Consider the following 27,657-nt stretch of genomic DNA (forward strand, 5'->3'; position numbering starts at 1 on the left):
CCATTTGATGCATTTGTAATCACTGGCCTGAAGAAGAGTTCTGAGGAAAATGAAAACTTCACTCTCCTGTAAGTAACATTTTGATTTGTCATAATAAAGCCTTTGTTTTACTTGGAGTTTCCCCCTTCTCTAGATTTACCAACAACTCTGGGGAATTCAGAGCAGAACCTTGAGAGATGAATAGGACCATTCCTGTCAGTCTACAACAAGCAGGAAACCCCATGCTATCAATTTGCCACTCCAAAAATACATGTTGTGTACACCACTAATTGACTACACACTGCTTGGCAGCTCCTAATGAATTTGACCATGTTAAGAATTATGCATTTTGTAAACCTATCACTGAAAACCAGCTCTATATCACTACTGTACAGTAATGAGATCCGTGAAATAAGGCCAATTCGTTTCTTAGGGATAAAGGATCAGCTAATTAAAATCCGGATCATAAAATGGCTTAAAATTCCTACAGTGAAGTGCTGCTGAATCGATCTTTTTTGCTTTCTCTGGAAGTAATTCCATTGCATTGAGACTACCGGTACTTCAATGCCAAGGAAAATGTGTGCCACAATTGCAATTGTTATTCTTCCTTTCCATCTATGCAACCCAAAAGATTAAACATACTACCGACAAATTACTCATTTTCATTTATAACCCCGTAAACGTATCTTCCAAAAGTTAAGCCTCTTCCCCGCGGCCCGCTCCCATTAGAAACTCTCAGGAAAGGGAATTCGCGAGTCGATCATAGGCTGAACCGAGCCGATCATGGATTATGCGCCTGCGTGGTCTGAAGAAGGTGGAGCCAAGGCGCTCTAGTCGGCGCATGCGCTTTGCCAGGCATCGCCCCACGCAGGTAACAGATATGATCCTTTCCCACCCCTCAAAATCCGGCCTTCCTTGTGCCCCGGTCGGCGCTCCAGCCACCCTTGCTGCGGAGAGCCAGGCGGGAGGGAAAAACGGGGGCTAGCTTAGAGGCGGCGATGGGATCGAGAAGGATCAGGGCGCAAAGTATAATGAGGGTGGAGGAGAGGGTGGAGGGAAGCATTGGGGTGGCACCTCGGCATTATTTCAGTAAAATGTGGGCGCTTGTGCCATGTTCGCGAGAAAGACGGACTGTTTTTCTTTCTCAATTTCTGTATACTTAATTGCTAAGAAACTTTTCTGGGACGGAAAGAGGAAAGCCTGATTGCCTTCTAGGTGGAATAGTTTGGTGCCATTGATGACACCGGCTTTAATCTGTGCTCCAAACACTGTCATATGTTTCTTCCCAGCTGTCTTGAACCCCATAAGCTGTAGCCAGGATGATCAGAAATTATGGGAGTTGAAGTCCAAGCATATGCATGGATGTCAGGATGCTTAATATACCTTCCTCTTTGGGGGCTTTCAGTTTTCTGCCCCTTTTGCTGTATAGGGTAAGGATGTATTTATTGTAGGACCCCAGGTGACTGGCAGTCAGTTAATCACATTCCTAATTATTTCAGAGTAACAGCAGCAAGATAATTCTTCTCCCTCTGAATTTTTCTTGAAATGAAAGTTTACTGGGTATAACTGAGAATCTAAAAGGACTCTGCTAAGTTCTGATAACAGTAATAAAATAAATGCTTGGACCTGAACTCTGTTCATTCTAAGCCCATGCCTTTCCTACAGTGCTGCAGTTGATAGAGGGCAAGGTTCTCATCAAAATAAAATATACATAAGTATAAAAACTGTCCACCCTATTATAAAAGATGAAAGATGTTTTGGAGGAATGCAAATCTGGAGGAATGCGAACTATTGCCCAGATGTTTTTCTACTCACATGGTTCTTCTATTTGCAGAACTCTGAATAATTTTATTTCTATCTATTCCTACATCTTTAAACATAATGCAGAATTTTTCTCTCCTTATATAATTTGGAATGGAGTTTACATACAGTACAAGTCACTTAATGAGGAATCAAAAGCTTTTTACTTGTTCTTCAGAAGAAGAAACCAGATATTCTGATCAAAATATAGAATTTACAGTTTGTGATTCCTAATCACTCCATTCCCCCATTATTTATTTTTTAAAAGGGTGTGGAGTAGACCATATTTCAACCTAGCAAATCCAGCCACACTGGCTGATTTATGTTTCATACAAATCCATGTAATATGGTTGACTAAAACTTGGTTCAACTAAGGAAAAGTGAGTTACATGAACATAATCATTAATATCCCCTTTTAAAAATTGCAAATATGAGGGTAAAATCAGCCAGTATTCATAATAAATAGAGATTTAAATGCAGTTATATTGCATTTGAAAAATAATGTTACTGAATCACCTTACATTGATTGAAAACTTGCCTGAAATTTGGTTTTCTATTTTGGTGGGGGTCTGGTTCATATACTATGTTTTAAAATATGGCTTTAATTTAGTATGTTCCATGAAACTAGCCACATGGCTTATACACAGTGACTGTATTTTTAGCCATTTTTTAAAAAAAAACGTGGCTAAGCAAACCACGACTTAGTGTGACATAAAGTCCTACATTTTAATATAATGGAAATTGGTCAATATAATATTCTAAAGACACAAAACAATTTTACTGCAGGATTGATAATGTAAAATGCGAAAACTTTATATAAGCCATTCTGAAGAACTGAGGAACAGCAGCCATTACAAGTAACATTTGTAAGTATCACAAATAAGATTTGTTTGCATGTATGTGACTGATATGCTGGATGTGAGTCACTGTTGGCTTGCTATCAGTGTCTACCATTCTTCAAACATAGTTTTGCTTAATCATGCTAGTTTTTTCCATTATCTCTTCACTAGTGTTCTATATACACATAGACATACACTCACACTTTTCTATTTTGAAGAAGTAGTAAGGACAGGCTGTTGGAATTCCAGATGGAAAAATCTGAGAATTTGAGCTACTGAAGGTTTAGAATGGTGGATGGTTAAGTTTTAAATATTGATAATTTAAGAGTTGAGTTTTTCAAATCAAACCTTAAGGCAAATTGAATTACAAGAAAACAACAGCTTTATATGTGATTGTTCCTTTTATTTCCTGTTTATGTAACAGATGCTTCATAGAGAGTCATGGTGTCATAAACTTTTATTGTGACCTAAGATAATCAAAGAATCAAACAATTGTTTTACTGAAGATAGCTGCATTACAGTTGGAACTTGTATTGTTGAAAAGAACACCAGACAGGATTTTTTAGAGTGGGATGGTGGAGGGTTTTTTTAACTTAATATTTAATACAATAAAAACTTCCCTCAGAAGAAAATAATTTGATACTCTGATTCTGTAGATACACTCGTTGTAGATATTAGGATGATATATAAATGCTCTTTACTCCCTTTTATTACTGGGGAGTGGCTTTATGACTTATTTTGAGATACTTATTTTGAGATACTTCTTTGAGATATTGCTCATATTAATTGTTTTTTAGTTTCTTCCAGTTAGTTATAAAGGTGGTCCTTGACTTAATGACTATTTGCTTAGTGACTTCAAAATTATGACAGACTCTCCCCCCACAACCCCCCCCTCCACTTATGGCCAGAGTTTGATGTTATGGCTGCTGCAGTGTCTCTACAGTTGTATGAACAAAATTCAAATGCTTACAACTAACTGAAGATATGTTGCAGCGCCTCCCATGACTATCCCCCCCTCCCCAATCCTGCTCTGCTTGGTCTTTGGAGATGTATTGAGAAAGCTATCCCTTGACCTTCCTGTAGGCCATATAACTCTATCCTGGAAGTGGGTGTCATTGTGGAGCAGCTGCAACTTGGTGCCTTCTTCTGGGGCAAAATTGTTGGGCCTCCACTGTGTATGAAGGCTGCATAGTGCAGCAGGCGCTTCCAGAAGGAGATCTAGAATAAAAGGCAAGTGACCAATCAAGGATGGGGGTATGTGAGGAGGAAGGTGTGGGACCCAGTGGGATGGGAAGCAGACCCAAGGCCTGTAGAGGCCTTGAGGGACAGGAAGTGGAGTATGGAGTGCCTCAGGGGAAAGGGGAGACCTTGGGAGGTCTGGGATAGCCATGTGTGAGCTGGTGAATGCTGCAGTGTGGGGTTGGGCCCACATTAGGTCTCCCAGTGCTTTTCCCACTCCTGAAGCTCTTCTTAACACGTAAAAATGACACCACCTGTATGCTGTAGCATTGTCTGAATATGTCTCTGATTTTGAAGTTAAGATTAAGGCTGCTGTACTAGGGGAGGGTGCAGGAAAGATAGGAATAAGATTGCCAGTCCAGTTGTGCTAACCTAATTCTAACAAAAATCCAGTGTCTAGCACAACCTTCCTTTTCACTTAATATGGCAGCATTGGCATTTCCATTAATACCTGATGGAATTATTTTGCTTTTGCTTCAGTAGTTTTAATGGGAAAAATGTGACTTTTAAAATAGTTAGGTTATAGCCTAAGATCTGAAAATTTTCCTGCCCTGACCCTAACAAAAACAGTTTTCCCAAACCAGGGTAAGACTTGCTATTTCTTGTGGGTATTTCAGTCCCAAAACATTTGGAAAGCATCAGTTTTGGAAAACTGAACAGAGAGAACATTTGGGAAGGTTTACAAGGGGGGCATGACAAAGAAGTCACTCAAAGAAGATGGCACCACCACACCAGAAGCATATTACTGTATTTTATCATTATTGATATAAACAATCCAGTCAGAATATTCTGCGTGGTGTACCCAATTTTGTACTACTGCTGCTTCTCAATAGATTTGATTCTGATAGCGAAGGGGAAAGCCTGTCTAGATTTCACCTTATGCCCAATTTCAAGATGTTTTGAAGAGCCATGGTAGTGGTGCAGTGGTTAGAATGCAGCATTGCAGGCTAATTCTGCTGACTGCCAACTGCCAGCAGTTCGATTCTCACTGGCTCAAGGTTGACTCAGCCTTCCATCCTTCCAAGATCGGTAAAATATTGCCCCCAGATTGTTGGGGGCAATATGCCTGGCTCTGTATACAGCTTAGTAAAACACTGTGATGCAGTATATGTCTAAGTGCTATTGCTATTTTACCCTGTTAAAACTTTTTCCTTTTTCCTTTTCTGATTGATGATATTATATTTCTCATAAAACAGACAATGGAATGACTTAATAGCTTTTGGTGATAGAGATTTAAATTATTTTGCATTTACCAGAAGTTCTTAAGAGCCAAAACCAGCAAGTCTAAATAACTAGAAAGTAATGGCAGTATATGAACTGACTGACCTGCCTGAAGTCATGCAATATATATATACTACAACAATGTGCTCTTTATTGCATATCCTGTTTCTGAGTTTTGCAGAAAATAAATCTCTGGGCGATGGTCTGAAATGGATGTTAGCCACTGAGAATTCTACCAAATAGGATTGTTGTGCTATTTATTCTTTTTTAAAAGTAACTGTTGCATCTTTAGTTGCAAAATTAATTGTTAACGTTTATAGGCACTGTTGCATACTTTGCAATATCTAGGCTGTTCAATATATTATAGATTGTATCTGGAGATAAACGCTTGCGCTTCTGCTTTACTACTACATTAGCACAGGTGATTGGATGGGAGGTATGATAGAAAATCCAAGGAAGGGGGATCAGTTTTAGCATTGGGTGAATTGGGGCATACTGAGCCACTTGCTTTATTATCTTTTATGCACTAAAGTACATTTCATCTTTTCACTGGAAACACTGAGTAGTTCCCAAACAAGCATTACATGTTAACTGTACTTTATCACAATATAATGGAAAAGTGCACAAAATTGGCTCTGTGCATGTGTAGGATCTTTACATTGTCCAAGATATACCTATGTGCTGGCTTATGGGCAATAATTTATATGTACTGAAGTTGAAATGAAGATACAATGCAAAGTTTTATTTATATAGAACAACTTTTCAAATGCATGTGCTAAGAACCCTACAGAATATTTACAGCCATAAATTCATAATACTAAAACAATATATGAAATATTTTTTATGGCAAAAAACATTTATCAAGTAAATAAAATGTTTAAAAATTCTTCACTGAGTAGTACAAGATGGCAAAAGAGAGACTACCTGAATTTCATTGGATGGACAATTCTACCGTTTGGTTATGACCAGTTAGAATAGACTTTCTTCTTATTCTACTACCCTAATCAGGTCATTACCACAGAAAAGTAAAAAGAAAGAGCCTTCTAGTAAATCTTAGAAATTGGATAGCTGATATGGAAAGAAAAGTTCTATGATCTACCCAAATGTGGATTAAATTAATTTTCCCTGTAGGTTGGACATATATCTAGCCTAGGATGTAGCAGTTTGAGTAGTTATGGATTTGTCTCCGTTTACCCATATAACCATTTCCAGAGCTGCATGGATTAATAGCTAGCTTCTGTGGAATTAAATATGTTTATTGTCACCTTTAAGGCCTACAGGACTTGGATACCTTTGGGACTGCCAGTTACGTATGCCCATCTACTAAGCTTAGGAATGGTGGGCTCCCTAAGGTTCCCTTTCTCAAAGAATACTATTACCAGAGACCCAGGTGGCAGACCTTCAATCACTCTCTTTTTTTGAAACAGCAGGTCCCCTGCCATCCAAATGACCTCTATCTGCTGTGATTTGGGAAAGGCGTTAAGCTTGGCTTTTTCTTAGGGACAGATGTGGCTGTTCTGAGGCTCTTCCCTTTTCCAATGAGGTGTCTGCTTAATAGCATTTTATTGCTCCTTGGCGTGTCACAAAGTTATAATTGCAATTGTTACTCTGTTGTTTTAACCTTCTTTTTAAAGCATGATGGCTCAATACCCATGGTATTGATTTGAGCAGCGTATAAACCCAGTTAAATAAAACAAGATAAAATTAAAATATCTGTTTTTTACTTGGCGTGATGAGTGATTATTAACCCATTAGGACTCAGCCTTATTTACAGACCACTACAATGTGATGATTCTTATGTATATTTCACAATTTCATTTGTGAAATGAAAAATAAAATGTATACTTAAATGAGTAGGTAGTAGGTAGTAGTAGGTAGAAGGTAGTTGAGCCTTCATTCAATTTTCTTTTAAGTCATGCAAATGCTTCACACAAACTTGTTTGCTGGGAAAAAAGCACACACACTTCCCTCGTGATTCTTCATTACAAATGAATTCCTACACTGTATAAAAAGTGTTAACATTAAGTACTCTATGTCCACCTTTTTGGATATGTAAAACATATGTATTTTAGTTAGCTTTTGTTCTGTGTACCTTGCACTCCAGGTAGGAAACATACGTCTGAAGTAGGCTTAAGATCTATCATACTTTCTTTTTTTCTTCTCTTTAATCATATCCAATTCTTGGAGACTGCCTGGAGAAGTCTCTGCCGGTTTCTTGGAAAGGTTTTTCAGAAGTGGTTTGTGGTTGCCTCCTTCCTGAGAAAAAGTGACTGGCTCAAGGCCACCAAGCTGGCTTTGTGTTTCAGGTGGAACTAGAACTCACGACTTCCCAGTTTCTAGCCTGATGCATTAACCACTGCACCAAACTGATTGTCATGATAGTTGTTACTGTAGTATATAGTAAGTATAGTATGGATTTTGATAAAGGAGAATATTTGTAACAAATATTTGAAATGAGGGTCCTTGGAGCTTTTTAAGCTTGGTTGTTTTCTTGCAGACATTTCATTACCTAAACTAGGTAGCATCATCAGTGCTAGTGATGCTAGCTAACTTCAGTAACTATCACTAGCTAATATTAGCACTAGCACTGCTAATGTTACCTAGTTTGGGTAATGAAACATCTGCAGGAAAACAGCCAAACTCAGAGAGCACCAAAGACCCTTCACAGCAGTGGTGAAATGTAAAATTTACTATCGGTTCTGTAGGCGTGGCTTGGTGGTGGGGTAATGTGACTGGGTGGGCATGGCCTTTTTTTTTTTTTAACTTTTAAAAGCATTTTTTCTACAACCTCTTCGGCCAAAGAGGTTGTAGAAAAAATGCTTTTAAAAGGCTCTAACGATCCCAGCTGAGCCGTGCGATCATCAGAGGCTTTTTTTTTTACTTTTAAAAGCATTTTTTCAGCCGAAGAAAAAATGCTTTTAAAAGTAAAAAAAAAGCCTCTGATGATCGCACGGCTCAGCTGGGCATAGGCGGGGGGAGGGGGGCAGAGATTTTTGCTACTGGTTCTCGGAACCACCCGCTGCCATCGCTACCGGATGGGCGATCTGGTCTGAACTGGGAGCATTTCTCCCCTGCTTCACAGTATGGGTGGGTTCTGAGAAATAGTAAAAACAATTAGGAGAAATAAGAAAGATGTAAGAGTTGTGGAAATTTTTTTAGGATCAATTTCTTTGATGTCTACCATTTCTTTCAATCCACAGGTTGTAAGCCATGGCACAGTCTGAGAAAAAAGGTGGATTACTTCGGAAATCTTCATCTAGTAAGAAACCCCTGAAAGAGAAGGTTGTGTTAATGTATGATGAGATCTTCACAGTAAGCATTGGATTTATTTTTCTTTCATTATAACAGAGTTCGGTATTCTAGTATTATAACGTCTTGTAGTATGAATGAGAAGGAAGACTAATGTTCCTTAATCAAACATTATCTTGACATGTTTTTACTTTTATGGGCAGACTGTTAACAATATAATGTAAAACTAAACTTGCTATCATTAGTTTATAGCCGTGACTGTAATAGTGATCCCATTCTCTTTCAGACAGAAGATCCCAGTAAATACAACCCTCGGTTTTGGGAGGAGCTCTTCCTCATGAAGGTAATATACTAAAGATTGAAACAGTTTCTTTATGTTTATTCTTACAATTATCAATTTTTAGTTTTTCTTGCCCTCAGTAATTCCACCATCGACTTAAGCTCTACCTCTTGCCTGTCAGGTGAATTTGGAATATCTGGAAGGAAAGCTGGAATCTTTGGATGGTGAAGAGCTAGTGAAGATAAAAGATAACATTAATTGCTTGTTCCAGCGTTGCATCTGGGCGTTAGGAGAAGAGCATCCAATCAGAGTGGTCAACGCGTTACAGGTGCTGTGAATTTCCCTAGGCTTTCATTAAACAAAACTTATGAACTGACAACTAATAATCAGTTACGTTAGTGCTAATGAAGGAATTAGTTTGCATTATTGATCAAAAATTGGTCACTAAAATATCTGTTGGTTCAGTATGCTGAATCAGGCATCCCTTCTTAATTACTTTAACATCTTAAGCAATGATAACATCTTTTCCTTTTTTTATTGTTAGATGATTCAAGAGAGCTTGATATGTTATACATTTTGATAAAATATCAGAAAGAAAGATAGGTGAAGCCAGTGAAATTCTTCTGCTGATGTCACAATTTCCCTTAGTGAGATATTTCCTATCTGCCTTCGGAGGTCTGTTTTTTTGTTTGCTTGTTGGTGGAAAAGAGAAAGTACAAATGAATTTCTGGTCACATCCTATTGGATTTATGGTAATTCACTCTAAGCAATCTAGGGCATCATACTTTAAAAAACCTAAATACCATAAATTTAAATTTCTGCATCGGTGATGGCAGTTTTCACTGCCCAGGAGGCTTTGTCTCACAATTCCTGCATGCATGAGTTTGTATTTTCTGCTGCAGACACTATGTGCGCTGATCCGTGGGGTTCATCAGAAGAACAAATCCACATCTGGCTTTGACATCATCAATATGCTAATGGGCTTTGACAAAGCTGAATTGTGCATGAAGGTGAGAGCTTGCTATATTGAAATAACGGGTTTTGTTTTCATCCTAATACCATGTATGTTACGTTGACTTCTGAATTAGTCACATGATGTCAGGAAGGCATGGATTTTGAGGAGGGAGAACCCCATTCATCTTGAAAATCCCACTGTGGCCTGAGGCTGTTCTTCCTCCACTGTTCATTGCTGCATTTCTCCTACTGCAGAAGCAGGAGTGGGATGGAAGGAGGCATTGTTTATGGTATGCTCCTGCACAGAGAGAAAAAAGTCACCCAGAGCTCAAAAAATTTTTTTTCTAGCCCCCAGTCCTCAGAGACTAAAGTTTCTCAGCCCCAAGGGAGAGAAAAGCAGTCCCACTTGGAGAAGAAATTTGGCTTTATTTGATTTCCAGGCTAGATTTTCCTTACCCTTAACTTAAATTGTGGTGTGCTGTTCAAAAATAGACATGTATTCAGTTGGCAGAATAGCTTGTGCATAGAAGCATGCATAACATGCTTCTTTCTCTTCTTAGCTTCCTGATAGCTCCTAGTTTAGATACTGACAAAATGTATTTGGACTGTGTCAAGGAAATAACAGAAAATTACAGCATGATAATAAGTAGCTTCTTTAACAATATATCAGGACCACAGAGTAGCATATAGTTAGGTTCTTTAAACACAAAATAAATAATGAAATAGAAGTATATTAGTTAATCAGCTTGACTTAGATATTTACCATCTCTTGCATAAAATACTGTACATAAAATCCCACAAAAAGGGACTCAGTAGACCATAGAAGCACAGCAGTAGTGAAGGTTAAAAGCAACTTGAGCTTGCAACAAATTATAATAACTCTTCTCTTTTCTAGAATCTGATGGAAAGTTTGGATGCATTACTTTGTGCAGAAGGCTCTGAAAGTCTCAAAACTTTGTGCCTGAAACTTTTGCTTTGCTTGGTAACTGTAAGTAATATATAATGATTGGTTAACTATAGAAAAATATTTATTATGAAAATACGGAAAATGTACCTTTAAACTATTATAAGCTGTTGAGATTCTATGGTAATCAGTACAGTATAACAAGTTTTAAAAATAAATAAAATAATATATTTAAATTGCATCCTGCCCAATTCTTAGTGATCTTGGGCACTTAATATTACAGCCTTCTAAATTAAGATTTTGTGATCTAACTATGGAATTTGATATATTAATGAGAAGGTCCCTTTTCCGCTTCAGTTATGAAGGTGTTTCCATATATAGACCCTGCTTTAATGTGTTTAAATGAATGCATACAATATGAACTGAACACCCAATTTTGGTCATCCAAACCAAAAAGAAAATGGAAATAATTATGAAGAAAAAGAAGTGGGTGATAACCGGGGCGGGGGGGCATTCACTTACTTTCGCTACTGGTTTGCAAATGTGACCGCGCGCCTCCTCCACACATGTGCTCAGCCTTCTGCACATGTGCAGAGGATCAAAAACAGGACAAGATGACGTCTGGGCTGGTGGGCGGAGCCTCCTGCCGCCGGCGCTACCGGATTGTGTGATCCAGATAGAGCCGGCTGAATTTCAAAACTGGTGATAACTAAAGTGAACTAAAACTAATGGAAATATAGGAAGTTTAGCTTCATTGTTATTAGACAGCATTAATGTGGTTTCAGCTCAATTGAATAATCTTTAGCATTTCCTTTACTCACTATTCAATAGTACAAGAACTCTGCTGGCTTTATTTCCAATATTAAGTATTGATCTCACGATTACCAAAGAAATGTTTCAGAGTTTGCTGTTTAGAAAACATTCATAAGACTAAAGCCTGAAACAAATCATTAAGGAAAATAGTACCATGAAGGCAAAGTAAGCCTTCTGCTAAACGACATGTTTATCTGTATGGTATTTAATGTACCCAAAATCCATAACCTTAGGATAACAATACATATGTATGAAACACTTAATTTAAAGAACTCTTTACAAGAGAGTTTAATAAAAGATATAATTGAGAGCCTTGTTTTTCAAACTGTTGGATCTTAAGATGCACAGATTTATTGCTTGCAAGTGATAAGAGCGTGTTTGAATTATTTTGGAACTAAAAACTCTAAAAAAACCCATTTCTTTGATTCTACTCAGGTGACAGATAATATCAGTCAGAACACAATTCTGGAGTATGTGATGATTAATAGTATTTTTGAAGCTATCTTACAGGTAAATCTCCTTATTACCCTCTATCCCTGGGCCGCTAATCTTTGATAAAGCATTTCTATACATTGTGAGTAACCCATGGACTACATGCGTTTTTGGCTACTTTGTTCAGGCTTCATCTGGGTAGGCATAGTAGGAAACTAGAGTAGGATTCTTAGGAGTGACAAGGCTTCTCTTCTGCAGTACCCTTGTAATACATATGACTATGTGGCTTTGTTTCCATTGACCCTAACTTGGCAGCATATGAAGACCTTAGGACTGAAATGGTTACCAGCACATTTGCTATAATCATACATAGACTTTACCTTCATGTTGCTTAAATGCAAATGTGAATAATTGAAAGTAATGCGGTAAAAACAATTTTCATGTTGGTAGGTTTTAAGAGTTCTTCATCCAGGTAATTTAATAACTTTGTGCAAGAGCAATCACATAGGATATTGAATCTAATTTTCAAGAATTGGATGGGACATCTAGGACTATGCCGATTTGTTTATTTCCTGAAAACTGTTAATTATTTTTCATGCAAGAATTTAGTTTCAGTTTGTGATTTCTACATGAAAGAAGATAATTTAATTTTACTCTAAGCTTACAAAATTCATTTTGGATATAGGAAATTTTCAGGTCATCATGCTACATGTTTTTGGAATCTCCCAGCCATGACTCCTTGAAATACATTGTTTTGATTAATCGAAGCTTTGCTTGTCTTATTTTTAGATCCTTTCCAATCTTCCCAGTCGCAGGGAACACGGTTATGAGGCCGTGGTCCTGCTTGCATTATTAGTGAACTACAGAAAGTATGAGGTGAGTGCTTGACATACGATTAATTTGGTAAAGCTGTAAAACCAAAAAACTGGACAAATATTCTGTCTTTCCCTCAATGGAAAGGACTCTTGTTCTTGGTATCTCGCTGTTCCTTGGCGGTAAATGTTCACGTGAGGACTATTTCCAGCAATAGTTTTGCCTATTAGAGGCATACTAAATTTCTTCGAAGCTCACTGTGAAAAATAGCCCAAGCTCTTTCTTCCAGATTGGAGCTGACACTGGATTGGAGGTCGTTACATTTCCTTGTTTCTTGAAAATATGTTGTTACTGCAGAGTGGTCTCTTTCCTTGCTGGGATTCCTATTTGCTTGTTTTGGGTATGTTTCAGAACTACAGTAACAACATTGTATAGCAAAACATAACCGGAGAGAAGGATCATTCTCATCATTGTGTTACGTTTCACAAATATGAACAATCATACAAATTACAATGGGAAATTAATTTGCTCCTTTCTGTAGATTAAAAGTTGGCAAACAAGATATAGATTGCTTCATTCAATTGATGGTGATAAAATATAGTCCCAAGGAGAACTGAGGACCTATATCCTGATGTTTAATAACAAAGTGATTGTGCTATCATGTTAAAAATATGAGATATGCTTCTACTATATTTTCTGTATGTTTCAAAAATATTTTATGCTGTTGCAACAGACATTGTGTGGGGCAGCCTTTGAAAATAATGTTCATGAACTGTAATGTAACTGTAATGTTCATGAACTGTAGATGGTTCAAAATGCAATGGCCAGTATGCCAATGAAACAAACAGGTGTAGCAATATAACTCCAGTGCTCTAGTTACCATATTAGTTTCCAAGCCCAGAACAAAGTGATGGTTTTAATCTAGAAAGTTCTACATGGCTTAATCTCTGTGGATTTATAAAGTAATCTTTCAGTGAAATAGATACTCTGTGTTTTGACTGAGGGCAGATGGGGAAATTAAAAAGAGGGTCCTGAGGGAAGCCCTGGTACTCCGTGGAACAACATACTCCAACAACAACAACAAGCTTAAAGCCCCCAACCTATTAGCTGCAAAGACTCATTTTTCAGCTGGCATTTGATAGATGACAGGGGATACTAAGCTGACTTTCATTGATTTTGATTTATGTGACTTGGTTTGGCTGTTATGTTTGTTCATATGAAGTTATTGTACTACATACATTTTTAGCAAACCACTTTGAATTTTGAAAGTGAGCAGCATAGAAATAAATAAAATAGATGAAACTTTTTTAATAAAATAAGTATTTTATTAAGTAGATATAAGTTTCCTTTCTCCTTTAGAAACAAGTTTATTATTAATCTGGAAACAAGTTTTTTGGTCTTTCTAAAGGAAAGGTTTATTTGAGATTCTGTTATTCTTAAACTATTCTCCTCTCCCCCTTCTCTCTAGTTTGCAGGTGGCACCTAATATTTTAATAACCTTCAGCTTTTGATGAATTTCTAGGGCATGAGTTTCATTGTTTTCTAAAAGTTGCTGAAATCTATAATTTTCTGACTGAAGAAGCAAAGTCTATCAAACTTCTTTAACTTCTGTGGTTCCTTTGGGATAGTAATGCTATCTGTAGTCAGCACAAAATGCATAAAAGGGAAATAAGCATAAAATATTATTGTATTTTTGGCAAATTTGGCATCTTTAATGACTCTTATCTGATAGAAAAAAATATTTTGAAACCCTTTGCATAAGGTTTACTTTTTTCTAAGTATTTATTTTTTGCTTTGCTTTGAAGTTGCAATAATTTTCAGATAGTATATATAATGCTAAAAAGAGACATATTTTTAAAAAATAGATATTCCTTTCTTCTAATCAGGCATGGGAAACATTCTTACAATAGATAGAATTCTGTTATTGTTTTGTGCATCCTGTTTGCAACAATGAAAAACTTTTCTTGCTGCTCATATGTATAAATATGTGTGTATGCATTTTTATTTGCTTTCTTGGATCCTTTTAATTTAGTTGCTACTGTTGCTAATCATACTGTTTTTTTCCAGAATCTTGAAGGTGGTTAAGTTGTTCCATTAGGTTAAAAAAAGTAATTTCACTGAATATAATTTATGTTTTATGATGTTAGTGTTTTATTTTCTATAAAGTTTTAGACATATTCCATATTTAATGAAACAACTGTTCTGGTGTTTATTATTGCTCCAGCTGGTCCTTTTAGTTTTTACTACTAAATCATTCTGATTTATAGAAATTGTCCAAACTAGTACAGAATTTCAGTTTATTGTCAGGCTGAGAGCTTTGCTGCTACCACCAAGGACCTTCTTTATAACTATTTGACTTTATTGACCATAAAGGGGCAGCTTCATAGGTGACGGGCATTCCTTGTCATTATTGATTACACATTTTTTTGGCTCAGAAGTCTTTGATATTCAGTTGTGAACATCAGGCTTCTGAAATACTAATTCAATACAATAATTAGTCATAAAGAAATGGCTGTTGTTACTTTAAACTTCTAATGTGCCGGTAAATAAACGGTGAATCGGTTTGTTTTTTAAAGACCCACAGCATTAATTATCTTAAATGGTAAGACTAAAAACCAAGCTAAGGAATATGAACTTATGCTTTCAAACATTGCTAGCCCATGATTTGGTGCATCATTTAGCTCTAAGAAAATTGTATAGGAAAATTTGTTTAGAACAGCTCCCCTTCTATAATCAAACAAAGCAGGCTGCTATGAAGTTTAAATTAGTGCAGTATTAGATATATGCACTCAGAAATCAGCCCTACAGAGTTCAGTTTAAGTTATCTACTTCTAAGATATTTATATATATTTATATACATATACATATACATATACATACATACATACATACATACATACATACATATATATATATATATATATATATATATATGATTTATATATTTGTGATTTTAAAGAGATCTCTCACAGTTCCATCCACTTCTCTTACCTGCAATTAATTTTTTCTTCTTCGTTATACAAGTATAAAATATATGTCTCTGAACTCTGCCTGTGGTCTAACTATCCAGTGACTACAAAACATACATGTGATAGAAATGTTACAATAATTCTTCTTTCAGAAAATACTTTCATGCCAAGGGTGAAATCTTGAGTTACATGCAGAACAGTAGAAAACTACCATTTTAATAGAAATTGTATGAATTTACTGTGATGAAAAAATGAGCAAGGTTTGAATGAGGTTGTTAACTTTGTTGATAATTAAATTAGCCCGTGACTTTCTTTTTCCTCTTGCAGTCTGTGAATCCTTATATAGTAAAACTGTCTATTATAGATGATGAAGCGACACTCAATGTGAGTATGACGTTGTAAATTTTGTGTGATAGAATGGTAGGAATAAAGTGAGAAATGAAAATGAATTAAAAAGGATGCTCAAAGATGCTTTAGGTTCCATATCACATCTGAAAAAAAAGCTTATTTCTATTATTCCAAACTCTTTCTGTCTTTTGAGGATCCCATGATTTAAAAAGAACAGATTCAAGCCTGTGGTTAAATTGTTTTGACTCTTTCAGGAGAATTGCTAATATGATTTAAAATGTTTATCTCATTTTTATGGCATTTTATATCCTGCATTCCCCCCACCCCAATTCAAGGCAGAATATTGTACATTGAATCCTCATAACAAACTTTTAAGTGAGGTTAAACTGCCAAGATCACTTAGGGAACTTAATCAAAAATATTGACAGTGATTATTTTCATATAATTACTCTTATAATCTAGTCAATATACCAGACTGAGTCCAGTTGGAATGAGGCTTCTTGGGAAGCATTACTTATATAACTTACTTGGCGAATAGTCAGAATCTTGCATAAAACACAGCCTTTAGTTCACTAACAAGTGTTTAAAGTGTTACTGTGAATTATCTAAAAAATTTTGGGAGCAGAGAGTTCACCTCTGCCCTATATGGACCTTTCTCTTTTTTTCTTCTTGCAGGGAATGGGTCTTGTAGTTGCCCAGGCATTGTCAGAATACAACCGGTAAGTAACATTAAAGAATGTTCGTGGATTAAATGAATATTTTCCTGAGAAAATGTATTCATATTCCCAGCGGCAATTTGTATGAGCAAAGTTGTGAAATAAATGGATTTTTGAAATGCTTATTTATGGCATTCTTTTTATATATATATACACAGGCTAGGCTTCACATAACAGATTTATTTGCAATTTTTGATGCCCTGTATATCATTTAGTTCTGTCAAAAATCAGTTTGGGTGAAAGCAGTTTAAATTAGAAATTGGTACTATAGACTAGCTAAATCTTGGTCCTCTTCATTTAATGTTCAGATATCCTGATATCAACCAGTGTGAATTGCTTGAAGGAAAGAACTGAATATCATTTCTATCAGGAAAGACCATGTTGTAAACACTAGTTGGTTTCCAGTCTTACTTTTTTGAAGGTTACAGGACTTTCTTCAGGTTGATGTACAATGACATCCTCTGCCTTTTCATCACTATGCTAGCAATAATTCACTGTTGTAAGAGAACTGCCCAGAAATTTAAATGCACTTTTTGCAAATTGCAACTCCATTTGGTTTGGTGTCTCAGTAGTGAGAGGAAAAGAGTGCACAAGAAAGAAGAGTAAAGGAAGCTAGCTTAGACTTTTTAAAATTTTATTTATTTTTAAATTAAATAAAGTTAAATAAAATAAATAAAATACCCAAGAGGGAGCTATAAGGCAGCTAATTTACATGGAAAGTTCCCAATTGTATCTTTGAGATTTCTCTGTTGAAGCATCTTGTTGATCAGTGCTGCTGAGAAATAGAAAAAGCTTTTTTCTGCATGAGAAAATGAAGGCAAATCAATATAGAAATAAACAAAGAACTCGAAGCATATTTTGTATAATAGGCAGTATTGGGATGGATGGAACATTTCATTCAGAAAGCTTTTATAAATCATGTTCTTAGATATCTTTCATTATCAAGTTTGTTAGAAAGGTAAGTTTTTGTATTTCTCATTGGCATCTAATGTTATTTCTTTCCTTTAAAATAAATCCAGACGTCATTTGGAGGACCTGTATTTTTTTAAAAAATGTTTATGTCATAATTAAAAGAACAGATTTTTCTTGCTCTGTAATGATGCTCATGGCAACTTCTATTGTTTTATCTCCCACTGCTGTTCTTGTTCAGACAGTTCAGAGACAAAGAAGAAGAACATCAGAGCGGGTTTTTCTCAGCCTTGACCAACATGGTAAGAAATAAGTGACTCTGTTGTCAGTCAGTGCTTGTCATGCAAGAAGCCCAGTCTAAGAGATTTGCAGGAGGAGATGTAGAAACTTTCTGTACATGTTATAATGGGTTTAAATTCTGACTATATAAAATACCTGGCTTCTCTACTACTTTTAGCCCTGTGGACCAGATAGGTTAGTGGAAGACTTCAGTATATCCTATAAAAGTTATGCAATACTGCTTTTTTCCATAGGTGGGCAGTATGTTCATTGCTGATGCTGATGAAAAAATCTCCGTCCAGTAAGTACATCCATCAGATGACAAATTTAATTCTTTGGTTTAGAAGTCTAAAATATAATCTATTGTTTAGTAGAACTTGCACCTAATCTTCTAGCTCAGCAATCGGTACTGGAGATAATAGCACAAATACTATCTAGAACAGAGATGGCTAACCTTTTTGCCATCAGGTGCCAAAAGCATGGAGAGCGTGGGGGGGGGTGCGCACACACATGCCCACACTTATAATTCTATGCCCCTTGCCCCCCACACATGCACATGTGATCCCCCTGCGCTCCGCCTGCTTTTGGTACGGTGGGACTGGAAGGCCCGTTTTTTGCTCTCCCCAGGCTCCTTCCCCACCCCTCTGGAGGCCTTCCGACCGATGTTGGCAAACGGGCGGTTTCGGGCCTCTGGAAGGCCTCCGGGGGGTGTGTGCAAGGCTGTTTTCGCCCTCTCCAGGCTCCTAGAGAGGCTCTGGAGCCTGGAGAGAGCAAAAAACAGACCTTCTGGTCGCACTGGAAGTCAGCAAATGGGCTGTTTCTGGCTTCCGGACGGCCTCCCGGAGAGTGGAAAAGACCGTTTTCACCCTCCCCAGGATCCTAGAAAGGGTCTGGAGCCTGGGGAGAGCAAAAAACGGGCCTTCCCCATACCCCTAGGCCCTCCAGAGGCAGGAAACAGCCTGTTTCTCTACTTCCTGTGGGCCCAGAAGGCCCAAAAATCAGCTGGCTGGTGCTGAGCTCGCGTGCACACTGATATGGCTCTGCGTGCCACCTGTGGCACAAGTGCCATAGGTTTGCCATCACAAATCTAGAATATGGGCAAACTAGCAGATGCTGCATTTGCATTTTGAATTTGTTTAAGCCAAGGGTTTTTTTGCTCTTATTCATTGGAAATCAAAGAACAAGTAGAAAGAATTGCAATACACAGTTGACTAAGCTAGCATTATTTAGGAACAGGAGCATCCTTCGGCCCATAATAGTTCATATCTAAAAGCTAAGTCCAGGACACTACAGATAGTCCTCGACTTACAACAGTTCACTTAGTGACCATTTGAAGTTATAACGGCACTGAAAAAAGTAACTTATGACCATTTTTCACACTTGTTACCGTTGCAGCATCCCCCTGGTCATGTGATTTACATTTGGATGCTTGACAGTTTATTCACATTTATGACAGTTGCAGCGTCCTGGGGTCATGTGATCTCCTTTTGCAACCTTCTGACAAGCAAAGGGAATGGGGAAGCCAGATTCACTTAACAACAGTGTCATTAACTTAACAACAGCATTTTTTATACCAACTCTTTGGCCAAGAGGTTGCAGAAAAAAATGATTTTTTGACTATCCCAGCTGAGCCGCGCGATCATCTGAGACTTTTTTTTTAACTTTTAAAAGCATTTTTTTGTTGGAAGAGGTTGTAGAAAAAATGCTTTTAAAAGTTAAAAAAAAAGCCTCTGATGATCCTGCGGCTCAGCTGGGCATGGTGGGAGGCGGGGGGTGCAGGGATTTTTGCTACCAGTTCTCCGAACCACCCACCGCCATCGCGATTCGGTCCGAACCGGGAGCATTTCACCCCTGGATTAATGGCTAAATGCAGTTAATGGAAGCTTACAGGATAATAAAACCAGATAAGATCTGATTTACCGACATATTCTGTGGCAATGGCAAAGAAGGCTTGCTTGGCTGCCCCTTGCTACCCCTGCATCTACGCAATATAGACCGGTGGAGCTGTTTAAAATAATTAAATGTTAAAGGTCTTGTAAAGGCTTAGAACATCTTGTTGTGGTAGTCTTACATTTTGTAGATAAAAACCAACAAATTTGAAATATCAGACGTTATGGTTTAGAAAAGTCAGTGAGAGCACCACTGTATTTTTATATATACTGTATTTTTTGGAGTATAAGACACACTTTTTTCCGTCTTAAAAGAGGATGGAAATATTGGTGCGTCTTATACAATGAATACAGCCGTTTTTGACCTCCCGAAGCCCCGCCCCACTCGTCCCATTTTTGCAAAAAAATGAGCCTGTTTTCGCAAAAACAGCATGCAGAGAAGGTTTAGGAGGCCTGCAGAGTGTTCCTGGGGGCTGGGGGAGAGCAAAAACACCCCCTTTTTTCCGAAAAACAGGCCCGTTTTTCTCCGTTTTTCGCAAAAACGGAGCCATTCTTGCTCTCCCCCAGCCCCCAGGAGCACTCTGCAGGCCTCCCAAACCCTCTGTGTGCCCTGTTTTTTGCAAAAACGGCAAAAAAACAAGCCAATTTTTGCAAAAAATGGGGTGCCAAGAGGATTTGGGATGCCTGCAGACTGCTCCTCGGGGCTGGGGAGGGCAAAAACCTTTTTTTTCTTACTTATCTCTTTGAAATCTTGGTGCGTCTTATACACCGGTGCGTCTTATAGTCTGAAAAATACGGTACTTACCAGTTTATGCAATCGGAATACAGATAAATTGTTTGGATGATGCAGGCTTACCACCCTTCCCAGCTTCCCCTTACCACCAAGGATATAAGGAGTGAGTCAATTCTTGAATCAGATCTATTTCTCATTCTGTTTTAGTCACAGGTACACATAAATGTCAGATCAGTGTTCTTTTGAGTTCAGTATGTTAGAATCACATCTCTTTTCCATTCCTGTTATGAAGAAATGTATGAATTTTGGTAAGTCAAAAGAAACAGAAGAGAATTCTTTTCTTTCTAGGCTAGCTAAATTCATTGCATGCACGTATTTCTAACTTATCCACCAAACTGTATCTCACCTATTTTGGCCATGTCATGTGGGGGAATTCATTGGAGAAAGCAATTATGTTTGGAAGAGTTAGCAGTAAAAGGAAACCAGGTCACCTAAGAACCCGGTGGTTGGACACCATCAAAGCTGACACCAGCCAGAGCATAGAACAGCTCAGAGAAATAGTGCAAGGTAGGAAGATGTGGAGAGACCTGGCCTACTAAATCACCAAGAGTCGGACATGACTGAATGGATAACATCTTCATCATTATCATTTCCAGCTTGGAGAGCTATATCTATGAATAGTTGTTGCTATATAGTTATTGCTGAATGTGCATGAAAAAAGAGGCAGTCACCTTAATCCAGCACCCCAAATATAACTAAGCACATTGAAATTTGCACCTGATCTGTTAAGGCCTGATCTGCCTCTTGGATGAGAAATCTTTCAGTTTCATTTTAATTTCAAAATGTATGTAATCCTCGATTTATGGCCACAATTGAGCTCAAAATTTCCATTGCTAAGTAAGACAGTTGTTGTCTCAAAACATGGTAATTTCAGCAGAGCACTCTTAATAAGTAAATGAGTTGAAGAATGCAGATGAATCCTATCCAGGTAGTCCTCAATTTACAACAGTTCGCTTAGCGACAGTTCAAAGTTACAATGACACTGAAAAAAGTGACTTATGACAATTTTTCACACTTTTGACCATTACTGTGAAAAACAGTAATGTCATATTTTTCAGTGTCGTTGCAATTTTGAACAGTCAATAAATGAACTGTTGTAAGTTGAGGACTACCTGTACTACTTTTGAAAATGCACATATAGTTAGTCCTCAATTTACGACCACAATTGAACCCAGAATTTATGTTGCTGAGTGAGAAATTTGTTCAGTGAGTTTTGCCCCATTTTATGACTTTTGTTGCCACAATTGTTAAGCAAATCACTGCAGTTGTTAACTTAGTAACATGATTGTTAAGTGAATCTGGCTTCCCCATTGACTTTGCTTGTCAGAAGGTCACAAAAAGTGATCACATGATCTTAGGACATTGGAGCCATCATAAATTCCTGCCAGTTGCCAAGCATCCAAAGTTTGATCATGTGACAATGGCGATATGCAAAGGTTGTAAGGGTGAAAAATGGTCCCAAGTCACTTTTTTTTTCAGTGCATTTTAAACTTCAAATGGTCACTAAATGAATGAGTAGAGGACTACCGCATTTCTGGAATATTGAGGTTAGATTGTGGTAAAGCCTTTTGTTTGGTTGCTGCCTCTGAAGATTTTCCAGTAATTTGATATGTAGGTAATCCTCATCATATAGTCATTTGTTTAATGACCATTAAAAGTTACAAAGGCACTGAAAAAAGTGACTTATGACCGTTTTGAACACTTTTGAGTGTTGCAGCATTTCAATGGTCACGGGATCAAAATTGGGGCACTTGACAACTGACTCATATTTATGATGGTTGCAGTGTCCTGGGGTCATGTGATTACCTTTTGCAACCTTCTGACAAGCGAAATCGATGGGGAAGCACTTAACAAATGGCTTACTAATTTAGCAATTGCAGTGATTGCAACTGTGATAAGAAAGGTTGTAAAATGGGGCAAAATTCATTTAACAAGTGTTTTAATTAGTAATGGAAATTTTGGGCTCAATTGTGGTCATAAATCGAGGACTACCTGTATAGTATGCTGAGATGATGGTGGGAACAATAGAACATCTCACTAATTCTGCATAAATGCACTAGTTGTCAATGTGTTTCTGATTTCAATTCAAAGTGTTGATTGGTTTATAAAACCAAAAATGTTCGAACTGTTGGTTAGCATGAAAGACAGAACTGATTCCACACTGATTTCCTCCATATTGTTACACCTTATTGCAGTCATTTCTAGTGACAGTTCTGCCCACGATATATAAAATGCATTATTTGCTTCTTTCTTATCACAAATTAACGTATTTTATAACATATTCCTATTTAAGTACAGGGTTATTTTAATTGATCTAGGTAGGTACATAATGTAATTTGTTGTATCTCTTAAATGTTTTGATTCACCATGTAAAGACTATTTTTACACAATACTGTTTATTATGTTGTATGACAAAATGGCTAATTAACATTATAATAAATATGAGAAAACACTCTGAAATGATTCATGTTTCTGATTTGTGGGTTCTTTTGTTTTGTCAGTCTGAGTGTCCAAAATGACGTCTTCCCCTTACTGTAATTTGGCAAAGTGTTCCAAGAAATTCCATTACCACAGTAAATGTGTTTCTCTTCTGCTCTTTTTTATAGAACTAATGAAGCTATCCTTTTGGCTCTTTATGAAGCTGTTCACTTGAATCGAAACTTTATCACTGTATTGGCACAGGTGTAGTACAATTCACTTTTGTACGTCTGAGGAGTCTGTAGAATCCAAATTGAAAAATAGCTTAGACCAGTGATGGCTAACCTTTTCCAGACCGAGTGCCCAAAGTGCCTGAATCCCCAAAATGCAATGCAAATGCCTGGCCTCTGCGAATGTGCCCTGCCCCCCATGCATGTGTGCATGGCCCCCTGATGCGCCCTGCCCTGTGCATGCGTGCACACCCTGCACGAGCCCCACCCCTGCGCATGCGTGACAGAGAACCGAAGACCAGCTGGCTGGCAGGAGGCGTGCGTGTATGCACAGCAGACCTGAACTGGAGCGACAGCTCATGTGCCATCAGAGAGGGTGCTGGATGCCACCTCTGGCACATGTGCCATAGGTTTGCCATCAGTGGCTTAGACCTTTGAAGATAGCTGCTTTAACAGAGATTTAAACTCATCCTGTTTGTGTATTTGTTAAGTGCTCTGTTTGATCTCAGTAACTTGCTAATATTTCGATTTGGAAGTTGGAAAATATGTTCCTTTAACTGGAATATTTAAAGCATTCCTGTTTGCTCCCCCACCCCCCCAAGACAGGAGGCTGATCAAATATCTATGCAGCTATCAGCCCAAAATGGGGTGGGTCAACCAGCGTAGTCTAGAGATTGTAGTGTTGGAGTGGCCCCATGAGACTTAGGTTCTAGTCCCACTTCAGCTGTGGAAAATCAGGGAGTGATTTTGGCCAGGCACTTTGTCTCGGCTCAAACTGTATCACGGGGTTCTGTTGTGGGGATAAATAGGAAAAAGATGCATTCAGTATACAGTATTGTTTTGTATTCCTGTACAAAAGATGAGATTTCAATCTAACAAATATCATGATGAATTACTGAATCAAGAAAGAAGTTAGTTTTGAATTTATTTACAAATTTGGCTAGCATGTATGCTATAATATGTTACACAACAAGCCAGTGTTGTACAGAATGGTACTTCACTCTTTTTTGAATTCTTCAGGTCATGTTTATGAAAGTAAGGGAAGATAAGTAGACCAGGAACATATAAAATTGTCCCTAAGTCGAGTCAAGAATATCATACATAGTCGTGAATGTCTTGATTCAAGCTATCTGTCAGCTGATTAAAATCCAAAACTATACAATATTTTCTCCTTCATTTAAAGTGTTTTGAAAATTCTGGTAGGGATCAATTTCCACTATTTTTCTTTTATTTATGTAGAGTTTGTGGAAGCTTGCAAAAATAGCTTTTTTTAAAATTTGCCATTCTGAGTTTTGTTCTTGGGTGCTTTTAGCTGATGTTTATATGTGGTGAATATTGGTTCAAATCTGGTTTAAATGAGTCTGAATAAAATCAAAATTTAATCATGCTGCTAGTGTACTTATGTTGCTCCAAATAAATATTTCAAGGTGTACTGTGTCATTTTAAAAAGAAACACTGTATTATAAATAATAAATCTAGCATAAAGATGTGAGTAGTTTACATACATGTTTTGTTTGATGTTGGGATCGTAGCTATGATGAAGATAATAATTTATGTATGAGAGTTGCTTTGTTCGGCTTATTCATTTTTGTATGACCTGGATGTTTTAAAGCAATGCTGTGCAGGATACACGTCGGGTAAAGCTTTTTCAGTTGAGCAATATAGGAATTGCTGCAGTTAGTGCAAGCTTAAATTTCAGAATTGCCACACCAGTATCTTGCTGCTAGGCGGTGCTATTACACTTAGCTGGAAGAAGAGTTATAAAACCTGATTATAAGAGAACCCAAGTCATTAAACTATTGAAATGGAATCATTTGTGTGCATTATTTTCAATGGACAGCTTATTTCAAAGTTAGCCTCAGAGGTTAATTTCAAAAATTGAGAAAATGTTAGTTAATCCTTATAAGTGCAGAATCCATTAATAAACCCAGCTTTCAAAATTTCTGCCATAGCAGGCCCCTGTGTGAACTTACATGAAATATTGTACCATTAAAAACAGATTGGTAATTCCAAAATGCATTGCAAATCTGCTTGCTGCTGAGAGAACATTTGGAAATATGTTGATATGAAAGGTACTCTGTAAGACAGACTTCATTATTTCACAGTTGAGCATAAAGTAGAATAGTATGCTGATGTAAAGTCTTGCCTGTTTTTATGGATGACAGTATTACAAATGGAACCCTATAGTTAAATCAGCAATTAGATGAGGAGCTCCTGGCTGAGATAAATGTAGAAAGAACTAGTAGAAGCAGGCAGGCAGAACAGGTAACAGTAATAATATTTGTATAGCCTTGTGTTCTCCTGAAACACCTGGGTTAAGCAGCAGGGTAGCAACATGATGCATTGACTTGCTGTATAATCAGGAATATATTAAGAGAGGGAATGGAAGAAGAGGGAAGGAAATATTGCTTTCATAGCAACTTTTGTAAGAAGATTAATTTTAAGAGACTTTTAATTTTAAAAAGCTTTTCAGTAATTTTCTTATACGCATGAAAATAATGTCAGATTCTAGCAAGGATTGCAGGTGTGATAAGATAGTAGAAGAAAAATAGCTGCAATATCAGGAATGGGGTGAAATTGCACTAAAGGATATTTAAGGTAGTACAGGCATCACTGAATGTAAATTTATTCGGATATATGTTTAATTCCTAGAGTCATCCTGAAATTGGTTTAGTGACAATGCCAGAAAGCCCAGTTCCAACGACACCCGTTACTCCACTTGGAACCACACCACCTTCTTCTGATGGTGAGCCGTTCTATTTTCTATACATGCTTGTTGCATTTCTGTACTCTAGGGAAGAGAACAAATGGCCCTTTTATACAGAAAAGCATAAGGGCTTATAGATCCTGGAATCCGAGCAGAAATCCTTGTCAGGAATAGCTTACAGAAGCATGATATTATCTGGCTTAATCATGAATTGTGATTAAGAATCCCAAATAAGAATCTCTCTATGAATGTTATTTTTATGTGATAAGACATTGCCCTTAGTCTGGCATCACATACACAGTTGTGCATATGAAAAGGTAGATGGCCATCCTAGATAATAGGATCAGTTGTCTGTATCCGATTGCGTAGTTGCCCTGTGCGTGTTGACTGCTTTATGTGTTACAGATATCTTAATGGAAAAATAAGATATATTTCATAAAACTTTATAAGCATTTAAGTGAGAATGGAATCTTATCCTGTAATAGCTGCTATTAAGGTCACTCTGGCATCCTGGTAGAAGAGTATTCTTCTCTGAGAAGATAAATTCTTCGTTGCCATGGATATCAAAAGCCTAAGATTTTTTTTGAAAAAGAATTCTGTCTTCTACTTCTCTCTGTACGTATTCTATATGATGCTAAGGGTTGAGAGCTGCTTAAGCTTCTTTCATATTATTCATTGCAAATATATCTGCCCACACACTTTTTAATGCAGCAGGCAAAATTTGTGTGCATACCTTCAACTCTCGTTTCCTCTCATTTTCTAACATAGACAAATCCAAATTGTTGTAAATATGCACAGAGAGTGCTACTTTCCTATTTCCTGGAGATTAATTAATGTTGTAAAAGGAATTCTTATTTGTTTCAATATAGAGTTTATTTATGGTTTTCATCCTTTTTCTGTACTTTCAGGGACCCAATGAATGTGTTCACATTTTCTTACTCCCCAGTATTTCTTACTTCCCTTTAAAAAAAAAAAAAGCATGCCAGGATGATTCTTACTTATACTGTGCCATAAAAATGCAGATGAATAAAGCAATATTTTGCTTTACAGTTTATATTAGATATGGCCGTTTCAAAGTCAAAGGGCAGTTTATATCTTGAAGAATATAGCCCAGAGTACTTGCGATCCTCAGTACTTTAACTGCTGCCAGGGATTAGTTACATTGTTTTGACTTGTACCACACATTAATAACGGTTAATAATATTTATTTAGAAGATTTATTGTGCGCTCCAAATCTGTGCCATTACAGTTTCAGTTGGCACACATCAAGTAAACACCCCCCCCCCAAAATAATAATTAGAATTAAAAGAAATATACAAAAAAGAAACAAAAGCCATAACCAATATATTAGACCACAAACAGCCTGGGTTATCTAACATGCATACCATCTCCCAGAAGATGGCTTCATATGAAATCCTGCCCCATTGCCTGGGGAGAAACCAGGTTTTTAAAGCTTTCTGGAAGACTAACAAAGTTGGACTCATCCAAATTGGGGGATGGGGTGGGGGACAGAATTATTCGAAGGGCAGGTGCTGTCCCAGAAAACCACTCCTCCTAGGTCCCATCAGATGACTTTGCCTCAGAGACAGGCAGTCCCACAGATAGTATCTATTTGTGACACATTTATGCTGGGCTTATGTCGCTCTAATCATATCTAATTTTTGAGCAGCCTCCAGAGCAGTAATAACTGTAAAATTAAATATAACCATATAAGCATTACAAAATAATAAATAACTTCACAAATGCCAAGAAACAACCATAACAAAATTCCTGTCCAAGGGAATGTGCTTTATTTGGGAGTGACCCCATTTCATTGTTTGTGGGTTCCAATGGCAATGTTGCTTGATTTTTCTTACTTCCAAGTTAATAATCTACA

At 37.2% G+C, this 27,657-nt stretch overlaps 1 protein-coding gene across 4 annotated transcripts in view; it reads left to right on the forward strand.

The window, feature by feature from the left end:
* Positions 1-788: 788 nt before the first annotated feature.
* The window catches only part of ARMH3 (armadillo like helical domain containing 3), a 133,913-nt gene continuing 107,044 nt past the window's right edge, over positions 789-27,657 (forward strand). Inside the window, exons 1-15 of one of the 4 annotated variants that reach the window (XM_034439907.3) lie at positions 789-850; positions 2,566-2,645; positions 8,279-8,390; positions 8,614-8,670; positions 8,789-8,935; positions 9,510-9,617; positions 10,457-10,549; positions 11,714-11,788; positions 12,500-12,586; positions 15,820-15,876; positions 16,516-16,559; positions 17,707-17,767; positions 17,999-18,045; positions 23,033-23,108; positions 25,727-25,820. In XM_034439907.3, the coding sequence (XP_034295798.1) occupies positions 8,289-8,390; positions 8,614-8,670; positions 8,789-8,935; positions 9,510-9,617; positions 10,457-10,549; positions 11,714-11,788; positions 12,500-12,586; positions 15,820-15,876; positions 16,516-16,559; positions 17,707-17,767; positions 17,999-18,045; positions 23,033-23,108; positions 25,727-25,820 (1,048 nt within the window). In that variant the 5' untranslated portion in view covers positions 789-850; positions 2,566-2,645; positions 8,279-8,288. Of the gene's footprint in view, positions 1,006-1,268; positions 1,410-2,565; positions 2,646-8,278; positions 8,391-8,613; positions 8,671-8,788; positions 8,936-9,509; positions 9,618-10,456; positions 10,550-11,713; positions 11,789-12,499; positions 12,587-15,819; positions 15,877-16,515; positions 16,560-17,706; positions 17,768-17,998; positions 18,046-23,032; positions 23,109-25,726; positions 25,821-27,657 lie in introns of those variants that run through there. The other 3 variants (XM_087872817.1, XM_034439906.3, XM_034439909.3) reach the window with 3 other exon arrangements.

This window comes from Pantherophis guttatus, chromosome 6 (assembly GCF_059756535.1).
Source record: "Pantherophis guttatus breed Tessera chromosome 6, ASM5975653v1, whole genome shotgun sequence".
NCBI lineage: Eukaryota > Metazoa > Chordata > Lepidosauria > Squamata > Colubridae > Pantherophis > Pantherophis guttatus.